Source organism: Anser anser (assembly GCF_964211835.1).
Source record: "Anser anser genome assembly, chromosome: 2".
Lineage (NCBI taxonomy): Eukaryota > Metazoa > Chordata > Aves > Anseriformes > Anatidae > Anser > Anser anser.
In genome coordinates this window covers 103,039,911-103,058,973 of record NC_139721.1, presented here as the reverse complement: position 1 = coordinate 103,058,973, position 19,063 = coordinate 103,039,911, and the positions used below count along the sequence as shown (strand labels likewise).

Below are 19,063 nucleotides of genomic sequence, written 5' to 3'. Positions count from 1 at the left end.
GTTTTTAAAAAACAACAATTGGGGGTTCTGTTTTCAAGTAAATATCCATCTTTACAAGGAAATTCTGATAGCAGATTTCACAACAGCATGAATTTACCTTAGTTGCTGTGTCCCTCTGTTTTAGACCCACACTTTACATTTTTATTTATTTGACTGCAGGCAACTGAATGAAGTTTCCAGTACTGTACTGTAGGAGTTTTACAACACCCACATGCAGCAGCAAGTTTTTTTTTTTTTTAAAGGAGTTCATGTAATCAAATGATATAAGCACAATTATATATTAAAAAAAATCAACAACAACAACAAAAACCCCTTGTAGTTTCCATTTAATTAGTTGGTAGAAAATCCCTATTGGCAAACCTTACAGAGTAACACTAGCTGTATGCCAACAAAAAATATACTTCTGGGGGGTTTCAATATTATAAACTCATCTTATATAAATACCCCAAAATGTCAAAGTAAGTGGAGAAAACATTGAAAGGGCAAAAGTTATGGGAATGCCTCTGGAAAATTCAGTCTCCTTTCAAAGTGATTTGTCAAAGAAATGGAGGCTTAGCAATACCACACCGAGGCTGTCTTAACTACACAGATATAATTTCCTGTGTTATTTATCACTTTTTAAATTAGTAAATAAACAAGTCTAGATATACATATGCTGCAAAGGATCTTTCCAACAGAGCTTCATCAGCAATGGCTGTTGCAGGCTTTGCTAAGTTAGCAAGTCATGTACTGTCGAGAAAATGAGAAAGAGTCTTTAAAATAAAAATTATGGATGTCTCTTTGGAACTTGCCTAACACCTGGATTCCAGTTTTGCAATCCCTTTATCCCTGAGTGGCCTAGCACAGCTAATGGGAAGCTTTGAGCACAGAAGGAAAGCAGGTTTAGGCTCTTGGATTTGAACAGTTACAGCTATGGTTTTTTTTAAATTTCCAAAGCTTTGTGGTTTTGGCAGGGCTGGAAATACCAGGCTTTCCTGTAATATTTTGGTCTTTCCATTCCCTCCCAAAAATGAAACCAGGAAGCTAAAAAGTGAGTAGATGGGTTCAAAAAGAAAAGTGGCCAAGTTTTTTTTTCATACTAAGTGGTTTTGAGTCCCATTTTTTTCAGGTTAGAGCAAAAGTTCAGGCTATTGTTAATTCTATCAGCAAGGTCTTGTTATTGCCTCACCTAAAATGATTCTCAGGTGTGTTTGCTGAAGACTGTTTCAAATAATGAAGTTTGAAACACTACAAAATGGCATTTCTAAAATGAATGCTTAAAACCATGCCTGATCCTCCATAGTGCTTTCCAGTAACCATTTATGAAATGTTGTTTTCCTCATAATACATAAATCCGGAGACTTGAATTATTTGAAATTTGCTTTAGGACAATGGAAATTTAAAAATTCTAGCAGCCAGGTTGAAAAAAGCAGAAATGATTTTCCACTTCAGAAATGCTCAGTTTGTTTCAATGGAGTATTCATTATGAATCTCATTTATCAGAATCTTAGGAAATGTTCCCAAACTTGGGAACAGGAGAACTACTCATTGAACATTTTAAATCAGTAGAGCTCTTTGGCAAAGTGTAGTGAATCATCTTTTTTTTTTTTTCTTCTGTCCCAAGAAGCCATGGCAATTTATGTTTATTAAGTTGCACAGTGCTTAGTCTCTAATAGGATTCAGGTAAAGAGAGCTATGCCATTACTGAAAATCCTTTCTACTTTTCACTTTTTAATCAGATATCTGAATACTAAAAATAAAGAGATCCAATGAAGAATGTTAGACCCATTAACAGTCAATTACCAATCTGAACCAGTGACAATCAAGTCATAACCAAGGAAGCCAGACAACCTACATGAAAATACAGAGGAATAAAGTTTGCAGCAAGGAAGTCACAAATGTAAAGCCTACTCTGCAGTTTCTGATGAGATCTGAGATAGCTCATTTACCAATTAACCAGTTTTAGCTGAAAGAATGGTGAACTCTTATGAAGACTCTCACAAACACTTATTCCTGGTCTTGTGCTGCACTTACATGAGAGTTCAATTTAAAAAAAAAAAGTCTGATGTATATCCAGAAAAGAGCTTTCCGTGGTAGATAACTTGCTTATGTGGCAGTCAAATAGTCTGACCTTTGACGTAACCCAAATCCCTCTTAAAGACAAATGCCAAATGGCAGAGAAGAGTCATATAAATTAATTGGAAAAAAAATCTACATTAAACATACACTTTGCGTTTTTCTGTTGTTGTTGTTTTTTAATATTAACATGGTAGCTTGACACTTTCTGAGGAAAACTATAATGAAAACAAATACAGGTTCTTTCACCTCTGCATAACATAATACATGTTACAAAATGACATCCAGAACAATAAATCTAGTGGAAAAAAATGGAGAATTTCTTCAAGAGTGTGTTGATGGTGACAACTTAACTTGTGCAATAACCACTTTCAGAAGAATGGTTTACTCTCCAAAAGTTACATTAACTTTCCAGTTGTTGTCATTCAGGACCCATTTCTCCTTACACACAGTAACTCCAAAGCTATTCTGCATTATGAAAACTACTTTGAAACTCTGCATTCTCCTCTCAGCTGCAGATCTTTCTCTTAGCAAAGAGAAAATGGCCAAAAAACTTTTGTGGCATTTCACATGCTATGATTAGTTTTGCTTGTCTAAAAAAGAAACCATATCATTACTGTAAGCAGGGGATAATGAAGAAAATCTTTTCTGAAGTTAAAAAGGGAGGATTTTTAGCTAGCTCTTTATTTTTTGTCTTTCCTCTTAAATTCTGTCCAAAAAGCAAGCAAGGGAAAGAAATGATAAACAAATCTATGTGTGGATGAGTCACACAAAGGGAAAATATGCACCGTGTTAAGAGATACTTGCGCTAGCTCAGAATGAACTCACAGATTTACAGCACCTATTACAACACTAAGCAGATCTGTCTATGTCTAGAAAGGCATACACTTCTATCAGAGCAGTGCTCTGCCCTGCTCTATTAGGGGACAGACCTTTCAGTAGGCCTAACTAGCTTGAGTAGAAATGCCACACTGATATAGCAATAGTATCTCAGTAACAGTCAGCTCAGAAACCTCTGTAGGTACTGTGGTGCAGGGTTAGGTGCTGACCCATGGGTACCACCCTAAGAGTTAAAAAGAAAAAGTGTCTCCATCTTTTGGAAGAATGCTCCCTTCTCTTTTGGGAATAATTTCGAAAAAGTTTTTCCAAAGCCTCTTCTGTTTGAAATGTTTTGCAACATCTTTCACTCAACAGCTCTCCTCATGTGGGCAAGTTTGGGTACTGAACACTCCCAGCAGGTACGCCAAGGTAGAAAGTAATCAGCAGACAGAGGAACACGTATATTAGACTTGGACACGGAAAGAGGAGAAATCTTTAGGGAGCTAAAGGGATACAGTGAGGAAGGAAGGAAGCCACTGGCAGTGTGGAAGAAGGGGAGTGTGGATCTTAAGGGAATTTAGACGCAACTGCTCACCGCCGGTTCAGCTGCTCCATTTGCTGGATAGAGCCAGACCTGTGGATCCCATCTGGTGTTGCTGCGGCTGTGGGGCGCTGCCACGTGGTGGTTCGGTTGACGTGATCGACATAGAATACTCTCCCGTGGCTGTCTATCCGAGCTTCCCAATCTAGGGTTGGAAAGAAAGGAAAGGATGATGGTGTCAGTGTGAAGCCTTACAAAAAAAAATGCGGAAGATACATATACACATACATACACACAGAGAGTGGATACACACACATGAGATAGATACTATATAGATGTCTATATGCGTGCAAGATATGTGTATATATTCAGTGTATATATTCAAATGTATATATACTCTGTGTCTGCCTATATGTATGTATATGCAGTATATGCATATACATAAATATTTCACACACAGCACATAGGCAGCCTACGGAATTCACCATCATAGACTACGAAAAACAAGTGACATAGTGGGTATATTTTTAAAGGGCTGGATAATTTTACAATTAGTAATACCAGTTGGCTAGATTCATTGCAGGTCAGGGTAGCCACATAGAACTGACCCTTAGCAAAGCAGGATTAAATAGGAGCTAATGTGGCAAATCCCATGTTTTCTTTTTTGTTTCATTTCTCTCTTTTTTTATACCGTGTCTCAGAAGGATACCATACAACAGTTACAGGTTCCCCTGAAAACTGATCACAGCCTGGCTGAACATATCTGCAGAAATCTCTGTAGATATAAATAGATGTTTCATAAATTTATTCTACTGATGAATGCCAACTAGACTGAAAGTCTGCAGCATAATATTTAGCCTTCCATCATTATTGTTTCCTGCTAATCTTTGTTCAAGTTGCCCCATGACTGAAAACTAAAAGTTCTTCAATATCTGATGGTTTGTGAAAAATGGTAATGTTGACTAAAAAAAGGGTTGGAACAGGGGAAATTCTGAAGTGAAAGTAAAACAGACCCTCACATCAGATTGCTTAGAAAGTATGCAGTAGTAATATAAATTTGACTTGCTAGCTTTGTATTTCTTTCTATCTGATCCATCAGCTGATGACACATCTACGTAAATATAAGCACACACTTTCTACACCTGTTTATGTACAAACCTCACTCACATTCACACACAAATGTACATATGGTAATTACCTTTTTGGGGGCAAAAACTCTCTGTTATTCCCATAGCCTTACTGTGATGCCAACTTCCCTGCTCTAACTGGGGATGACTCCATTCCTTTTATGTTCTTCTATGATCATATTTAGGATCAGCTGGACTTCATTCTTTACGTATTATCTGCTGCTCTTTCTAAGAGTAGGACTGAAGTTGTACCTCTCCCTGCTGTGTCTGAAAACCCATCCTTCACAACCAGTTTACCCCTCCAGAACACTGCCCCTGGCTAAACTCAGTTCCCTTACCCAGACTGGTCCCAGCCTAGTGTAGGCTGTCTTACGTCTATGGCTGGTTGCCCTTGGCATGTTAATCCCAGGAATCTGAAAAGGACACCAGAAGTCCTTGGAGGAATTTTCTGTAAGAATTCAAAACAGCAAGAACCTTATGCATGTGCATTATTTTCTTCAGAGCTGACTGTAAGTACCTCAGTAATTGTAGGTGCAAAGCCTATGCTCACACCATGCACATACAGTCTCCCTCCCTCACAGTGAACATCCCTATATAATCTTAAGGGGAGGGCTCTCTGTTTCTCCCACCAGGTAAGGCTTCCCAAGGATGTTGTAGCTGTTTCAAGAACAAGAACACAGCTTTGTGAAAACAATACCTAAAACACAAGACAGTGAAAAACAGCACATGGAGCACAACAGATGCACACTGAAGTAAATCAGTCTGACACACAGGGCAGGCTGAAGGCCAATGCCTTGCCAAGCATGCTGTCACTAGCGGCAGGTGTACCACCATGGGTGGGGAACAGCCCTTCTGGAGCCATGCATTATTTGCAACATCCTAAACAAGATAATCTTGGCCCAAATCAAAGCTGACTTGATGTATCTTAACATCACTGAGAAGATCTTCATTTTTTTTGCTGTTGTCTGGCAAAGGCCAAATCCTAGCCCTCACCTCCCACTGCAGTATACATGTAACAGGGGCAGGCGCTGAGCTCTGCTCTCTGGTGACCATCGATAGGACCCAAGGGAATGCAGTGAAGCTGTGACAGGGGAGGGTCAGGCTGGATATCAGGAAAATGGTTCTTCACTGAGAGGGTGGTTGGGTACTGGAAGAAGCTCTCCAGGGAGGTGCCAGAGTTCAAGAAGTGTTTGGACAACGCTCTCAGACATATGTTCTGAGTTTTAGGTGGTCCTGTGTGGACCCAGCAGTCGGACCCAATGATCCTTGTGGGATCCTTAGACACACAGTCTAAGTCAACCTACACAGAAGACACCAACTACTGGTCCAGGTCATATTGGTCTGGAGCCTGCTGATAGACACTCAGTAAGAATACAACTGCCCAATTACACAGTAAAACAAGTGCTTCCCATAATCCAGCCCTGTGAGCTATGGCTTCTGAGGCTATTTTGCAGTGTTTCTCTAATTAAATGTAATGCAGAGTTCCTAAGCTCCTAAGCATAACATTTAGAAATCCAGGAGCAACAAAACTTGTCCAGAGCTTGGAGGTCATGGTGAAAATATCAGGTCAGAATCATGCAGGCTGGACTACAATTTCAGGAAGGCTATCTCTGCTGTGTGTATCAGACATCCAGCAGCATTACGTACAAACATGAACTACACCAATCTAACTGTGAGCGCTGCTTTATTCATTGCTTTATGTGTACATACACTTGAAACCATGGGCTGACACTTGCAGTGGCATACTGAAATAGTAGGAACTGTGTCACACGGCTTTTGGGAAACCTGCAGCAGTCCTAGATGAATCCTTAGAACAGCCTTTCTGATCAGCTGAATAACTATTCTTTTGATCACCTGGGAAGGCTGTCAGAGAGTGGCAGGTGCTGGTATTTTTGTTGTCCATAGATGTCAAGTGCGCTTCCTGCCTTCCCACAAGACAACCAGTAAGTCATACAAGTCACCGAAGCTGCATATGACAGCAGATTTGTGGACAGATGGATGGATACCTGCACGGAGATGGATGGACTGACAGGTGAACTGACAGACAGGACTCTGCTTCTGAGCTGTACTCAAGTTCCTTCATGCTACTTCAGGGACACAGGTGACCTAGGAAGCAGCCAGATCCCCTCAGGCTTCTTTGTTACTTTTTCAGGCAAAATAAAACTGTGACTACAACAGAGACTAACCTCCATCTAACCTCCACAGTAGTGGCACGCTGGAGCACAGGCTGGAGATGGGACAGCAGCGGTTGTGTTCTCCAGCGATCCCCCGCCATCAGCTGAGTCATATTTCACAGCAGCCTCTGCAACTGCTCTGAGTTACACTACAAGACGCAACTTTTTCTGGCAGGCCAATAATCCTAGAGGGGCAAAGTAAACATGCTGCCTTTCCCTTTCCAAGCTCAGCCACACCTTTGGCATAGAGCGGTGCTGAACTGGGCACATGTGTTTGTCTTGGCTTCAGTTCTGTAAGGCTTGCAGCAGTACTAGCGATCACACGCATAATAAGGGTGACTATTAATGCCGTCATAAGGCAGTACAAGTTCTGCAAACCTGTCAGTCGCATACAGGCCTTAACATTTGGACTGGTCACTATGACATTCCTACATAAATAATGAATCTGTTCTATGTTACTTTCCTAAACAAAGCTGACTGAGATTAAATTTCCTCCCTGGGACCAACTGTTGTGGGGTTATGATGAAACAAAGCTATTCAGAAAACTATTCCAAAGAGAAAAAAGACTGACCAGAAAACTATTCATGACTAGTGTAAAACCAGTCAACACTGGACTTGCAGCAATGGCAAATTATCTTCAACAGTACTTCTTGGCAGAAACTAATGCTACATGTGAGAGGCAAGCCAAGTTTAACCATATAACTCACGTTTAAAATACGAAGTTTCTTCCCTTCCCACCATTTGAGAATTATTTAACTAGGATTAAGAGGCATTAAAGGCACTGAGACAGTGATATCAAATGCTAGAAGAAGAAACATTTCTAGATTAAGACCATGGTTTTTCTTTTCAAATTACTTTGAAATTTCATTGAGAGCTTTTAGTGCTGCCTTCCTTGTTGATATTACCTGATTCAACTTTTTCTTCTCACAAAACTAACTTAGTAGAGTCTATTCCTATTAAAACCAATATGCTTACCCCCAAAGTTTCAGTTGCTACTGTAAAAAGGTTACATGTGAATGCAAAAATAAAATACTACAACGGGATATAAATTCTGCACTGTATTGTTGTGCACTGCATTTCATGTTCTTATACCTTGTAGTGAAAGCACTTGTGAAAACCAAAGGTAGAAATACTTGCCTTTTGAGGATAATTATAAAAAAGAGGAAAAAACATATTAAATTGGTGACAGATGAATATGGGACATGGATTGACAGTATGTTTTGTTTACCTGAGCTGGAATCAGTGTCCTACCATAAAGTCATCTAATTGGGAACTATTCACAAAATGTTGAGGTAAGAGTGAGAGGAAGAGATATTTTCCTGTTACAAAGGTAACCATTCCCATTTCATCACTCACCGGCAAGCCACAGTGGGACTCTAATAAGACTTCATTGGGCTAGAGGTATTTGAATCATTCATGCTACTGTGCAGCTGACGCCAGCATCGGGGCTATTTTCAGTTCAGGGAATACTGACAGCATGGTTGGTAAATGATGAATTATTTGTCAAGGGCACCATGGGCCAAATAAGCACGTTCCCTACTTGGGCTTTGAAGAAAATAGAGTGCTTTGTTTATACGCCTGGTTGTTTTTCTGAGGCACCGCACAATTTAGGTTGCTAAATCATGTGCAGAATTTGAAGTTGATTCGCAGCACGTTGCAGGGCATAGAGTGCACTCTGCTGGGCAGTTAACGCTAACGCAAAAAGTGGGCTAATCCTCCAGGTACACAAGTGAAAGGCTATAGAACCAAGGGAAAACACCTTCAGCAGTAGACACGGCAGTAAAAATCCTGTATTATCAGCCTGTTAGTTGATCACTCTAATTGCAACCCTATAATTTTTATTCAGCACAACTGCAGAGACCATTACAGTCCATAATGAACATAAAATTAATTGATCATCAAATCCATAAACAGTACGACGGGTCCATGGTACATGAGGTGCCTTTCCCCAGCTTCTGCTGTTTCCGCTCAGATTTGGACCTGCTATCTCTCCCAGGAGCATCCTGACTGTGAAAGGGTTCCTGCTGAACATGCAAGTAGAGCTGACAGACCATGGGGAGTGCCATCCCAAACCATGTTGGAATTGTGTTATGAAAAATCCTGAAGACAAACATTACAGAAAAATCAGAGTACCTTGCTGACACAACATCCAGAAGCTTTTTTGTAAGGCTTCCAGAACACTTGACAGATACCCACTCATTCCAGTCTTACAGCATTGACTGGAGACAGGGAAACATTATTATTTTCATATCATGGTAGCTAAGTAAGAGGATGGATCAAGGCAGAGGAAGGTTATAGAGCTTGTCCGAAACACCACGGCAATACTTGAAGTCAGGATCAAATACGGGAAACAAAAGACCATATTGCCTAGTTTCTGGAGAAAGTGTATACAGAACAGATGGGGTTATTTAGAAAGACATACTGACCTCTACACTGAGTTAACAGGAAAGGCTGAAAAATGTAATAAATTAAAAAACTAAAGCTTACTTGGTGGAAGAGGCTCATCGATAGTTGGGTAGTGATGATGGTCAGGCCTCAGAGAAGGAAGCTGGCTGACTGGCTGAGAATTATGGAGTAAAGGACAATCACCTACGGACAAGATATTCAAGACATTGACAGTCATTCACTGGTCTTACAATGTGGTTCAAAAAATGTGCTACTGTAAAACAAGCGATTATTTTTTTACAGAGGTTAGCCTGGTGTCCTAACAGCTTTGGTTATTCCTATTTCTAGGTGCTATGTTAATAATAACTCACATGGCCAGGAATTATGAAAATAATGCAGTCAAGACTCTGGTCTTAGGTTTGTGTCAATGCTAAGCTATTATGGACCAGATTCTGGACTCATAGACACACAATTTGAAGCGAGAGAAGAATCAGGCTTGATCTCTGAGAAATACTGTACAGCTCAAGCTTCTGCGGAAATTGGGCAGGAACATGCAAAATCCTGGTTCCAACTTATCCCATCGGCAGAATACAAGGCTAAAAGCTGCCTTGAATCTTTCTCTGCTTTTCCAAAGGATCAATGACTGTGTAAGTGGACTGGAGTGGCAGGATTATGCAGTCCCTGCAAAGCAGAAGATCGTCCCCTTCTACAGGTATATTTCAAAATTCAAAGTGTCCATCTTGGGTGGAAGGAGGGAGAATGAGAGAAAGACCAGAAACAGGTAGGAGACAGGTGGCAGAAGAGAGGACAAAAGATAGTGAGACATAATCAGGACCTGAGATAAAGAGGGAAGACCTGAGATACAGAAGAAGGAAGAAGAAGAAGAAGAAGAAGGAGAAGAAGAAGAAAAAGAAGTGACACACAGTAAGTAGACAGTGCAGAGGTAGTTTTTAAAAACACTAACATTGTATATATGCCTATGTATCTGAGTATGAAATAAATGAAACCTAAACAAATGTCCAAACTCATTTTCTGTTGAGAGGAACAAGTGACTTAAGATCCATTCAATGTTTATAGAATCCTCTAAGAAACTAAGAAGCTAATGATAAGGATGAAAAAATATTCCTCATCTTAGACTTAACTGTGAGAATGAGGAAGCTGCAAGATAAAACTTTGCAGGTTCTAGAATTCAGATTCCTTCTTGTTCTCTCCTTAAAACCTCAGAAATCAGGACTATTCATCCTAATAATGGACACATTTTCAAATTGTGTGGTAACAGTTTTTTGCTAAAACCTCCAGCTCCAGGTGGGTCTGTATTACAGAGATGCAATCTAAGTTACATAAATAAAACATTTATGTGCATCAAAAAGATACAGCTTAGGGAAAAATATTTAGTGTTTCCAACATCACCAGAAAATTACACAGATAATTAAAAATTAAAAACAGACCTTTCAGCTGAACCAAATTCTGTGTGCTGGCTGCTTTAACTGTCTTTAATGTCAGTATCTTAATACCCTAAGAAAGAATATTTTGTAAAAAAAAATAACACATAGCTATCAAATGAAAAAAAAATGCCCAAATATATATCTCTATACATTTTCTTTAAACAACCAACAGCTAGAAGGCTTCAGAAGCCAATTTATGTAAAACTGAAAAAAAATCTCACAGCACCCAGAAGTGAGAAAAACTGCTTAGACAAAAATACTCCCTCTTCTAGATGCTCTGATGATACCGCATGGCCTCTTAAATGTCTTCATTAAAACACTTGTGTATAGGTGTATCTCACAGTCACATCTGCTGTGTGTTTTGAACAGACAGCAGAGTTACATAAGTTATTGCTCAGTGCTAGAAGTCCATCTCTCATAGCCTGAAAAATGGTGCTGTTACTATAGGTGTTGTAGCACAAACTACCAGAACATCCATCTGTGTTTCTTTACTTACCTCACCACAATTGACTCTCCCCTAGTCAAGACAGTTACGCCAAGCCAGTGGAAGCATAGTAGTGTCAGTCACATGGAGCAGATGGAGGTGACCACATCTACTGTGTTTGTAACAGCCGCCAAATTGTGAAACAGTGTGCATGTTTACTGAGGTACCCCCTGATGATATCAAGAGTGCTAAGAACAGGGCTGCCCTTCAGACATTCTGTCAGCTAATCAAAGTCACTGTGAATGCTGCAGTGAGCTTTATACAGGCTTGAGGGACAGTCTTGTAGCTGTACTGAATCCATATGCAGAAGGCACCCTCTCCCCACATCCCCTCTTTAAAAAGTGCACACAGCCCAAAGTAACCATCAGATCTGTAAGCATGGTCTCATGCACACACACAGTTGTGCCCTCCTAGGCATATGTGCACATAAATGCTGCCCACATACAAATACCCTCACCTGCAAGGAAGAAGGTTCACCTCCCTGGGAATTTCTGTATCTCTCTTTACTTCTGAGAATTTATTCTTTTGGGGCCAGATTCTGTTCTCCAGAGTGAATAATTGCTTAGGCCCAGCTGTTTAGAAAGGCTTTATGCAGCCCAGTATGTAAGAACACCCTTACACCTCTCCTTCTGCCACAACAGTGGAAGTGGTAAATGAAGTGAGAATGGACACGGAAAAGGCAGAAGGATGCTTTGGCTGCGGTTTCCCAGTCATCCCCAAATACGTTATCCTCTTGGTGCTGTTTAAATTTGGTGTCACTTATACCAGGATAAAGCTGACTCAGAATCTGGAAATGCAAAGACCTTGCTGCACAACCCTCAGCTGCTGCTGAGGCCTTTACTTCTTCAGCCTGAAAAAAACAATAAATGAGCTGAAGAAAAGATAAGTGACCAAATCCACCCTTTATGTAACTATACAAAATAACTTACCAAAAGTAACAATTTAATGGAAGAATTTGGAAGGATTGCAAAAAAAACACTTAAATTAAAAAGACAAAAATGATTTTCTTAATTATGTTTCATCTCTAGAGGAAGATGAGATGAGAACTTTGATGTAGTTATATTTTCAAAGCATCTGAGAAAAAAAAAACAATATCTGAGTTGCCCTATGGTCTGTGAAATCTGACGTAAACCTGTTTGATATTTGGGAAAATGGAATAAACAGGCTTTGTAAGAGGCAGCTGGTTTCATTTCTAACTAGCAAATATTTGCTTCTCTCCACACATGACTGTGTATGGCTACCAATCACATACAGACACTGGCCCAGGTCTTCAGCGGGAGTAAATCAGTGTATCTGCTCCTTGATAAGCACAAGCTGGTCCTCTCACTGGCTACCAGAGACATGGCAGTACATCAGATATGTGAAATGAAACAATCCCAGGAAATAAGGAATGGGTTGGTGGATGTGATAATGCTGATCTGCCACATAACTTCAGCTAATCTTGATTTTATAATGATGCATGTATATCTACAGGAATCCTTATATACGGATCCCCATCTGTATATGCTGGGAGATTACTGGGATTTTTAAAGACAAGCTCAATTATCCAACCCTCCCTGATATATCGCCCAGCTCAGAACCCCCAAATTTATAGGAAATAAACCGTGAGCTATCTGAAACCTCGATTATCTGATGCCTTCTGTGACATCCAGATAATCAGGGTTGCTCAGCGCATTGATTCTCAGGATCTAACCTTCTCTTCTGCTGCTTGGACCTGCTATTGGGGTGTCTAGACTTTCTGTGGCTCTTTGTGGATTCCCACCATGAGCTACTAGTTCATCTGGCCACTGGGAGGAGCCATCCACTTGCTCCCTGTCCAGCTCAGGGCTCTGTACTGAATCTGGCACTGACTCAAAAGCACTGTTCTCCTCCTCCTCATCATCTTGTGAGGAAAAGACCGTGCTCTCAGAAATCTTTGCACTGTCGACAGAGGAGAAGCGGGTGTGGCTGGAGAAGCGATTGTTACTGTCATAGCAGGAGGTGCTGTAGCAAGAGGTGCTGTAGCAGGAGGTGCTGTAGCAGGAGGTGCTGTAGCAAGAGGGGCTGTAGCAAGAGGTGTCGCACGCCTCACATTCGTTGTCACCATTAGGCCTGGAGCTCGACTCGCTCTCGCTTCCTGTCCTGGGGTGTTCCCCGTCCAACAGCCCATCATTTAAGTCAGAGAGTTGCTCGTCCAAGGTCCCGGGAGGCACCGTGCATTGGCTGAAGTTCTCTTCGACCTCATTTTCCAGAGGAGGCTCTGCTGCCATTGTCTCACTCTCACTGACCACCTCCTTATCCAATGCCTCCTTGACTGTGGACTCTTCATCGTTCTCCCCACCGTTGCCACCATCTTGCTCTTCTTCCCCATCGCTGCTCATCTGTGCTGAGGGCAGGCTGTGGAGCAGGTTGTGGATCCGTATATAGTGCGTGCGAGGGGTCTCTGGCTCACCACAAGCTGAAGCTATAACTGTCTCAAGTTCAGACACAGGCAAGGAGCATGGCCTGGTTTTCCTCTTTGCTGTGGTCCTCAGCTGGAGCTTGCTGTCTTCCTCCTCCTGGGCTGAAGCCCCTTCTTCCTGACTCTTCTGTAGATCCTTGCCAGCTTGCACATCTGCACTCACCTCATTGACATCTAAAGCTTCTGTGCTATTCAAGACTCCATCTTCCTGAGAACCAGAATTGACTTTGTTGTTTTCCCTAGCTTCAGTCTCAGGAGGAGACATGCAAGCCAGCAGAGCCAGCTGCTCCGTGAGGTCCGTGGCACTCAAAGAAGGCAGCACTTCTCCTGGGATGGATTCCAAGGGCTCAGGAACTGGCACTGTATCAACCTCCCCATCTCCTGCTAGCTCTTCCTTTACGTTGTTCCGGTTGACTTCCCCAGGTGGTTTGACAGCCCCTGGGCTATCGATACTGTTCACACTGTATCCATTTAGCTCTTCTGGAGCTGTATTTTCTGAGGTCACTGTGTTGATGCATGGAGGCTCACCGAGGCTTTCCTCTGTGGGGTTGTTCACAGGGCTTTCCTGGAGGTCAGCTGGCTCAGGATCTGCACTAATGGAGACCTCTTCATCATCTGCATAAGACAGGAAAAGAAATTACGTACTCCTTTAACACAAAGTGTTGACTGAACCAGAGGCTTGGCTATGGGGGCACAGGCATCCACAGCAATCTGAGAAAATTAAAAGCATAAGTTATGGAACTAAATGAGTGGGTAACTGAGCAACCATCAAGAAATGCTGCTTTTATTGCTACGCAGCTTTTGTACAGTGGATTTAATGACTACGGGGCTTACTCATGGTGGCATTCTATATTCAGCACCCTTCCTCCTTGCAACATAACCTGATGGTAGCACCTTCCTGAAACTGCTCTTTGAGTCAACTGGCATAAGAAGGAATATTATGGGAATGATAAGGAAGCCTTCCCTGATGTTTTAATGACATTTTTCTTGTCATGCAGAAGATGATAAGATTCTACAACAGAGAATTTAACAAACTGCTTTTCACACCCTGAAAGCTGGAAACTTTCCCCAAAAATCCCTTGATATGATCCCCATCTGTAAAATCTCCTCCCAGATGCCAGACAACCTGGGCTCTTTGACTCCACCTACCAGTCAAAAGAAAGAAGTCAGGCTTGTCCAGCAAAGGGCAGGTCACAATTTCCAACTACAAATGCTGCTACTGGCTTGACAAAGTTTTCCTGAGAGGACCCTGCCTTAGAGAAGCAAAAAGCCCCTGGGTGACACTATTGAGATTTTCACATGAAACCAAAGTTCAAACTGACACCATCATGACAGTGACTTCCTAATAACTACAAGAGAACCTAAAACAAAACCGAATCAAAAGGGAGGTTAGGAGGGTTACAATAAATGTTCTTTTACATTTTTCTTAAATTAAAAGTAATCAAAATGAGGAAGTTTTCAGTCATCTCTACTATTGCTTCTCCATTTTTACTCATAAAGTGCTCAAATGGTCATGACTCTACAAATAACAGTCCATCTAGCACTTCCTCAGGACAGATGTCAGAGAAGCAGATGGGACCTTAGTATTCCATCCTCTTTTCTCCCAGTGACAAGGGAGACTATCTGAAGCTGCCAAGAACAGGGGCATAGAGCGGTAGCTGCAAGCTAAAGGGAAACAGGAAGAAATTGTGACTCATGATGCATCCTGTGGCAGGAGGTTTTATGCACTTTCCTTTGCTCACGAGTGTACCTAAAGTCCCAGAGCAGCCAGGAACGAATTCAGATTTCTGAGGAGAAATGAATGCAAACCAAAAAGACAGATGTAGATAAATGATGCATAAAGATTAAGAATTACCTGGATGGATAGAAGAAGTTATCTCAAATCGGAACTGCAGCTGGCCACTGACATGATCTGTAGGAAGCCTGCGACCAAGAGTGTAGCTTACAACCCTGTCCCTGCAAGAAAACAAATATTGTCACAATAGACTATAACCTACCAAATGTCTACTGTCCACAGATAAAGCTGCTGTGTCCTACAAAAATACATAATGAGTTTCGAAGTCTATTCAACCCAGCCATGAGGGCATGTTGACTTGCATATGTGAGAACAAATGGCAGAGCAGGAGAGGACAATGTCTTCAATTACAATGGAACAGCTGCGTCAGTGATTCAGACAGGCTTCTGGGATACACACGCACATATGTATATATATATAGAGAGAACGGTGGGAATGGAACTTCTGCAGCATGGGTATGAGAATATCAACATGGGAAGCAAACAACTCCCACTTCAGCTATTGTAACAAGACTTTACTTCCCTGCTGATCTGACCATATCTACCCTTATGCAGACCCTCACATTTTTGTATTTCCTTCCCTTCACCATCCGCATAAAATTCAGCTTTCTTGTCCTTTCTTTCCAAATCCTGGACAGGCCAGTCCCCGCTTACCACTTTCTTGTTTCAAACTGGTTGAACGACTACTCTTCATCTCTTTCCACCCCTCTTACCTCTATGAAGCTGAAATATCAGGAGAACACCTTCCTGACAAGGTTGATCAATGACTCCATTCTGTCCTTGTGCAGGTCCCTCCCTTTGCCACACTTCATCCACCCCTCAGAACAGAATGAAACTACAGAAGAGATTAACTTCCCAGCTGCCCAAAATGAGGCTGAATCAATGTTTGCAAAGCATTTTTGACTGCAGAGGGTTCACTAGATAGTAATAGTTATACATCTTTTGAAGAAACATAGTTCACTTCCAGTTGGGCCCAATATATTTGCTAGGATAGTTTTGCATGCATTGGAAACTCATAAATGAGACGATCTCAAGGTTTGCACATGATCTTTCTTAACTTGGTTGTATAATTCTCATTGAGCTTGCCTGAGATTTAAAAGCCACCATGGTATTAAAACTAAACCAGATCTAGGTACGGGCTGGAGGCACTGCTCTTGGCAAAGTATATCCTTAGATAGACAGTGTTTACCATAAGGAAGTAAAATAGGAAGATATAATCAGTTGATGATGACAAATCTTTCCACATCGAGGGAAGCCAATGATATCAGTTATAGGGCTCTACCTTACCCAAGCTGTTCTTTTCCATCTGGTTTCTAAAAAGCCACTCTATCTTTCTTACTTGAGAAACAGGGAGGTAGTTTAGTCCCTTCTGGTAGATTCAGCTGTCAATATCACAGCCAGTTTCTGAAACAGCTGTTCAAAAACACTTCCAACAAGCTCAGCTTCCTGCTGTTCTGATGAACTGAGATCCAATTTTCTGAAGTGCCCTCTTGGGAACTACATTGCCTATGTTCTTCTCAGTAGATTACTCTTTCTCTCCCTGCTCCTCAAGGTCTAAACCTTAGAGTTTACAGCCAACTTTTTAGCTTTGTTGACATGCTATCCATCCTTCATATATTGGTGTGTTACTTTGTCTGCACACACCTTCCCAGGACATTCTTAAAAAGGGGAAGCAAGGCAGGACTGCTGATTTGAACCGGTTACTCCCTGGCAGCAGGGGAGGGTCAGAAAGATTTAGTTACGACATGACACGTATATTTTTATAGTATCTCCACTGTCTAGAAATTAAATGAAGGAGGAACAGATTTGGCTAGATTTCAGCCCGTATTAATTCCCTGAAACATGAAAATAGCCTGTTGATAACATTAAAACAATGTTTAAATTGAAAATATTGCACTCTCCAGATTTGTGGTCATGATACACACAAGATCTTTCTTAAATGCCAGCTCTCACGTTTCAAAAGGCAATGGATAAGGTTATAGAGAGAAATCACTGGCTGGATGGTAGTCGTATAAATTCTAATTAACACAATTCAACAGGCAACTCTCAATTTGATAACTCCCCCTCAACATCATTGTAACACTATAACGATACATCATCAGGGACTTAAATGGCAGCACACTCCTTAAAAAACTCAAAGTAACACAAGCAGCAAAATTACCCTATGGCATGTCTTTCCAAGAGGCGCTGAACTGGCATAGAGAGTTTTCCCAGGAAACGCTTGATGATCGGTCGGCTCTTTGCAAATTTGTCCTTAACTTCTATTTCCAGGACATCCGTGGGCAGGGAGACAAAGCTGAATTGCTGCAAGAAAAGAAGAGCACAGAACATGAAGCTGGTATCCAAGCCACGACAACAAAATCCTGCCAGCATCTGATCGACCTGTGGGACTGTCTGGCTTTTTCACAGTCCTCGGACCCCAAGACACAGGCCTGCAAAGTAAAAAGAGCTTGTTCTCAAAGCAAGTGGGTAAAAGCACCCTATAGGTACTGTGTAACATTATATAATCAGGCTTGGGGAATGCAGGAATTTTATTTATTCATATCATATTAGCATCCAAACACTCTAAACAAGGCTTGTCTATGATAAGGACAGTACACCTATGGGAATCTAATGAACTCTGCCCTACCAGTGATTACTGATCTAAACGTGAATGTAAATCATAACAGATTATGTTTTTTCCTTTCCCACTCCCCATGTTCTAAAAACTTTAAATAGCTGCATGTAAGTACAACCGAACTGGCAGCCTGGAGAGATGTTTAGTCAGCGTTTCCCTCCTCCAGACCTGTGGCCGTTCAGCTGTGCAGCACACCTCAGCTACTGAGAAGTATGGATCTAATGAAGGGAAGGACGGCTGATCAAAATGTTTAGATATATATTTAGATATATATTGAAATTTCTCCCTCTCTTTCTCATCCCTGCCCTACCTTAGTAGGAAAAAGTCTGAAATTAGTGTTTATCTGTATCAATCTCCTAACCTAGCCCATTATATGATTCTGCAAAGCTAAACCAGAAGGTAAGCCATGGCACAGGCTACCAGAACCAATGGTACCAGGAAAGATAGGAATGGCAACAACTAAAGCTGGTGGTGTCACTGCATGCTTTGAACCATGTGACCACCACTCTCAGCTGATTTGGTTTTAAGAACATCTACTTCTACTTACATGTAATGTTTCAGTAATTTTTCAGTGAATGTGTGCATGCAAACCTCAGGAAGGAGGGTGATATTTTAGGTTTTAAGTGCAAGGAAGTTCATGTGTACAGATTCCAAGCATAAGAGTATTGTGGCACCTGGAGATGTAGGTGTGTCCCCATAAGGAAAGCAGAGCTTGTTATTTAGGAATAACAATGAAAAGCAAATGTATTAGCTAACTTGGCCTTGCTGGCTCCTAGATTGTCTAAATTCAGTACAGACTGGGAGCTGGTAACATGGGTTACTGAATCCTTTCTTCCAGACAGACCTGCTACTACTACGATATCATCGTTTAAAAAAAAAAAAAAAAAGGGCATCTCTGCTGTGGCACACAAAAGCTGGCTATCTATAAGACTGCTGTTTGTCTAGCTGAAAACTCAGTATTAAACTGGAAGCTGACTTCTGTAGTAAGTGAATATTGAGATAGATGAAAGGATTTTCTAGCTTTTCCCACTGCCAAAAACAATCTTCACAACAGAACAGTGCTCTGGGTTATTGAGGCTTGGTGTTAAGCCCTAAATTGTTTGGTCTATTGGATCATGATCTAATTTTCAGAAATGCTTAGTTTGAATAGCTTCAAGTGAAACCAACATGAGTGGGATATTC

At 41.2% G+C, this 19,063-nt stretch overlaps 1 protein-coding gene across 11 annotated transcripts in view; it reads right to left on the bottom strand.

Moving 5' to 3' along the window:
• Positions 1-19,063, bottom strand: part of HECW1 (HECT, C2 and WW domain containing E3 ubiquitin protein ligase 1) — a 268,810-nt gene that overhangs the window by 68,317 nt on the left and 181,430 nt on the right. For all 11 annotated transcript variants that reach the window (XR_014580687.1, XM_083826824.1, XM_083826828.1 and 8 more), the window contains 5 exons: positions 17,426-17,568; positions 15,326-15,426; positions 12,724-14,085; positions 9,204-9,305; positions 3,470-3,620 (listed from right to left, as the gene is read on the bottom strand). Coding sequence is in view for 10 of the 11 variants with exons in the window: in XM_083826824.1 (XP_083682950.1) it covers positions 3,470-3,620; positions 9,204-9,305; positions 12,724-14,085; positions 15,326-15,426; positions 17,426-17,568 (1,859 nt within the window). In the remaining variant the exon portion in view is untranslated. The remainder of the gene's footprint in view (positions 1-3,469; positions 3,621-9,203; positions 9,306-12,723; positions 14,086-15,325; positions 15,427-17,425; positions 17,569-19,063) is intronic.